The sequence below is a fragment of the Microtus ochrogaster genome, chromosome 7 (assembly GCF_000317375.1).
Source record: "Microtus ochrogaster isolate Prairie Vole_2 chromosome 7, MicOch1.0, whole genome shotgun sequence".
NCBI lineage: Eukaryota > Metazoa > Chordata > Mammalia > Rodentia > Cricetidae > Microtus > Microtus ochrogaster.
In genome coordinates, this window is record NC_022014.1 from 54,938,371 (window position 1) to 54,943,225 (window position 4,855).

Below are 4,855 nucleotides of genomic sequence, written 5' to 3' on the forward strand. Positions count from 1 at the left end.
AGAGAGAAAGAGAGAGAGAGAGAGAGAGAGAGAGAGAGAGAGAGAGAGAATCTATTTAAGAATAATGTAACAACTAAATATTATTTTTAAAGATTTTACTGGAATAATAAATAGTATTGTAACAACAGACTACTAATGGAAACATGAAAGACCTAAGAAAAGACATAAGAATTCTGTATAAGTGGCATTCCAAGCCATTAAAATATAGAGTTGGCCTTGGTTAATAGTTTGAATAGTAAAATTTTGAGAACTTTAATATAAACTGATTTATTATAAGTAAGTTTAAAAAGATAATCACAAAAAAGTAAGGTGGGGACCAAGGAGATGGTTTAGCGGCAAAGGGCTTATTGTGCAAGTGAGAAGACTAGAATTGGAATCCCCAGAACCCATAAAAAAATGTGAGCAGGTATAGTGGCCAGCTGTAACCCTCATACCCAGGAGGTAGGAAAAGGTGATCCCTGTGGAAAACTGGCTGGCCAGACAAACTAAAATCAATGACAGATCTTACTGCAGTAAGTAATCGGAGAGTGATAGAAGACAGCCCCTAATGCCTTTTGGGCCTCCACATGTACACATCTGTACCATACCCACTCACAGGAATGAGCATACACACATACATATACTACATATGCAAAAAAGAAGGGTATATGATACTATAAATACCAATAATAAAAAAATAAAATCATAAAAGTTAAAATTAAAAAGAATGCTAAATTCCATACAGAATCAAATAAATACAAGTTAATCTAAGGTATTTGTTATACTAACCTATAAACTATAATAATCTTAGAAAATGGTGACGTCGACAGGCTTTGGGTTTGGAAGATAAATTGGTATATTTGAGTATCTAAGTATTTCAGATTTCAGGGCTTTTAGATTTTAGAATATTTTCTAGTTGGGTTGGAATTTAGTTCCAGATTTTATTTATTTATTTATTTATTTATTTATTTATTTATTTATTTATTTTTGGTTTTTCGAGACAGGGTTTCTCTATGGCTTTGGAGCCTGTCCTGGAACCAGCTCTGTAGACTAGCTCAGGTAGATCCGCCTGTCTCTGCCTCCCGAGTGCTGGGATTAAAGGCGTGTGCCACCACCGCCCGGCTTAGTTCCAGATTTTAAAGCACTGTGGATTTTAGGCATTCAGATTAAGGATGCTGAATCTTACCAGAGGCCAACTGGTAATACTTACTATGAGTCCTTAAACTGCTATAGACACTTTGATGATCTAGTCGGCTTTAAGAAATTAAGTCTAATGAAATTCTTTCAATCTATAAAAACCAATTTTTGCTTGGAGGCAATTTATAATAAAGAAAAATTGAAAATCAACATAAAATTTGAAAATCAACTTTAAATCCATAGTATAGTTCAGGTTACTTAACTTTTAAATTAAATGTCCACAAATTGTGTTTTATTTAACAGGTATGTGTTTGTAATCCATCAATATTTACCAGACATTGTTCTAAGCATTAGAAAGTTAACTCATCTGAGCCTTTAACAGCCCTAGATTAGATATTGTTTCCATTTTTCTTGTTACAAAACTATGCCGTAGTATTTTCTGCTTTTAAAACAGTTGCAAACACACATACAGGGTATGCACACCCCACACATTCACACTACCCAAAGGATCTTTACAATAGCACTCTAAACATCTGCATGGTCTTTATTTTCATTGGAATTTTAAGTCTTCACCAAAACAAGACCAAACAAAAATTGAGTGACTGTGCAGGAAATATGATACTTGATCAAGATCTGTGGAAAAGCAAGCTGCTAACATTATTCACAAGAATGTCCCTCAATTTAGAAGTGTTGAGAGTCATCCAATAACTTATTAAGGCTCTGATCACTAGCACTAGGGGGTAAAAATCAAGTAAATTTGAACCTATTTGTTGAAGAATCAATCTCTGTGCGCTGTTTTTTTGTTGTTGTTGTTTTTGGGGGGTTTTTTTATGAGTAAAAAGGGAACTAACACCCAAAGACCAAGGGTATCACTTTATACTAGGCCATATAAAGCTAATTCGAAGTCTAAATTTCTTAACTATAGTACATAACTGTTACTCACCGGCAGGATAATTCTCCATCCATAGCATCGTGCTCATCTGTACTGGTATATGTTAATCTTCCCCCTACAACTGTGCCAACTAAGTATATCAGCCATGCAAGACGTCCTTACAAGAAAGAAAAAAGATGAGAAGTATCAATATAAAGAAGTTTATTTTTCAGAAAACCCAAAATGAGCAAAATCATATCTTCTAAATAAATAATTAACTATTACAAAGTTGGTTTTCAACAGACAGTAGAACACTGGGATTCATGTTTATCAAAGCACTGATATTAGCGTATTAGATATTTAGATACTATTTAGATAATAATTACTGCTGTTGTTCTTTTTTAAAATATGCTATGCATACGCTGTGTTACTGAACTATGTCCCTATTCCTTGGGGGCTTGATGCTGTGTGAGATATGGTTTTACTACATAATGTAGTCAGTCTTTGAACACATTATGTATGTAGGCCAGGCTGGCCTCAGATTCACAATCTACCGCCTTGACCTCTTTAGTGCTGAGAATGCAGGACTAAATACCCTACCATATACTAGTACTGCTTAAAAACTGAATATGGAGGCTTTCCACTAATGTGAATTGAACCATATGCCACTTAGTTCTTATTTAAGAAGCCTAATTAAAACAGACAAAACTTTCTGTGTATGTAATTTTCATATTTCTCCATTGAATAAGTATTTATTTTTAAAAGCAGAAGTCTGCCAGAAGGTGGTAATAGGCAGATCTCTGAGTTCAAGGTCAGCCTGGTCTACAGAGCTAATTTCAGGACAGCTAAAGCTACAAAAGAATCCCTGTTTCAAAAACAAAAACAACAAAAAAGTAGAGGTTGCTAGGAATGATGATGCAGATCTATTAACTGCATAGGGAGAGGCAGGGACGGGAAAAGCAGCACACTAAGCAATACCATCAGCCGCCTAAAGCAAAGACTAGCTTCAAGTCTGGTGTTTATTACACTAGTGATTTAACTGCTTCCATAATGCACACAAGGCAGAGCTAGAAGTTCTCGCTCTGCCTGTTTTGGCTATTATTACTATTACTGTTGAATAATACCCCTTTAACGGTGGTTCTGTATCAGTCTCAAACAAAACCATAAAAATATACTAACATTTACATTTTTATTCTGTCTTCCTTTAGAAGCCATACCATGTAATGGGTAATGAAATCACATATTACTTAAGAATTTTTCCACTTTGCCAAAGAGTTTTGCTACCATAAAAGTTAGATATAACTCATCACATCTACTTCCTCAATGTTGATTATATGATAAACAAAACGAAACATTTCAGACTGAAAAAAAATTCTTAGTCATCAGACAAATGCAAATCAAAACAACTCTGAGATTCCATCTTACACCCGTAAGAATGGCCAAGATCAAAACCAATGATGACAACTTATGCTGGAGAGGTTGTGGGGAAAAGGGAACACTTCTGCATTGCTGGTGGGAGTGCAAGCTGGTATAGCCCCTTTGGATGTCAGTGTGGCGATTTCTCAGAAAATTAGGAAACAACCTTCCTCAAGACCCAGCAAAACCACTTTTGGGTACATATCCAAAGGATGCTCAATCGTGCCACAAGGACATGTGCTCAACTATGTTCATAGCAGCTTTGTTTGTCATAGCCAGAACCTGGCAACAACCTAAATGTCCCTCGACCGAAGAATGGATGAGGAAAATGTGCTACATTTACACAATGGAGTACTACACAGCAGAAAAAAACAACGACAGCTTGAATTTTGCAGGAAAATGGATGGAACTAGAAAACATTATTTTGAGTGAGGTAACCCAGACACAGAAAGACAATTATCACATGTACTCACTCATAGGTAGTTTTTAAACATAAAGCACAGAAAGCCAGCCTAAAAACCACAATCCTAGAGAACTTAGATAACAATGAGGACTTACAAGATCTAGTCTACATGGGACGTAGAAAACGACAAGATCTCCTGAGTAAATTGGGAGCATGGGTACCTTGGGGGAGAGTTGAAGGGCGAAGGGGAGAGGCAGGGAGGGCAGCAGAGAAAAATATAGAGCTAAATAAAAATCAATTTAAAAAATTCTTCAAGAAGGGACATTCAGAAAACAGTGACAAGTTCCTGCCAAGCTTTCGGAAGGTCTAATTCAGTACATAAAGGTCTGAGGGAGCACTGAAGGACTCTATGTTTGAGAGGTGAGCCAACAAGCTCGGCTTCCTAAACCAGGGTGATTTCTGTCTAAGAGTAAACTAATGAAGCCATACATGAGACATCTCAACATTCAAAAAATTTACTTTAGTTCATTATGACCTCAAAATGACACCTTGGATAACAAATAATAACATATGTGTGTGTGTGTGTGTGTGTGTGTGTGTGTGTGTGTGTGTGTGTGTATCAAGTGACAAGTTATAAGCATTTTTCTAAAACATTAAACGCAAGTTCACTGATTTATTTGAGAAATAGGGTGTTCATGTGCCCTGTCCTGGACTGAGAAGTCACAGTCTCTAGGGACTTTGGCTGATGAGGAGGAGGCAATGTCAGCAAGAAACAATGAGGTGCTATCAGAAAGCCATCAGACACGTTCAGCTAAAGGCGAGGTTCCAGTTCTCATTTAAATATCAAACCATTCTCCCAAACTTCTATTTAAAACTCAGTCTTCAACAAAAAAGACACTGAAAAGTCACATTAAGAAGTCAACCAGCCTTTAATCCCAGCACTTGGGAGGCAGAGGCAGGTGGATCTCTGTGAGTTCGACACCAGCCTGGTCTACAGAGCTAGTTCCAGGACAGGCTCCAAAACCACAGAGAAACCCTGTCTCGAAAAA

At 36.7% G+C, this 4,855-nt stretch overlaps 1 protein-coding gene across 2 annotated transcripts in view; it reads right to left on the reverse strand.

The window, feature by feature from the left end:
- The window catches only part of Ranbp17 (RAN binding protein 17), a 352,625-nt gene that overhangs the window by 288,331 nt on the left and 59,439 nt on the right, over positions 1 to 4,855 (reverse strand). For both annotated transcript variants that reach the window (XM_026780758.1, XM_026780757.1), the window contains exon 12: positions 2,060 to 2,165. In XM_026780758.1, coding sequence (XP_026636559.1) covers positions 2,060 to 2,165 — 106 coding nt within the window. The remainder of the gene's footprint in view (positions 1 to 2,059; positions 2,166 to 4,855) is intronic.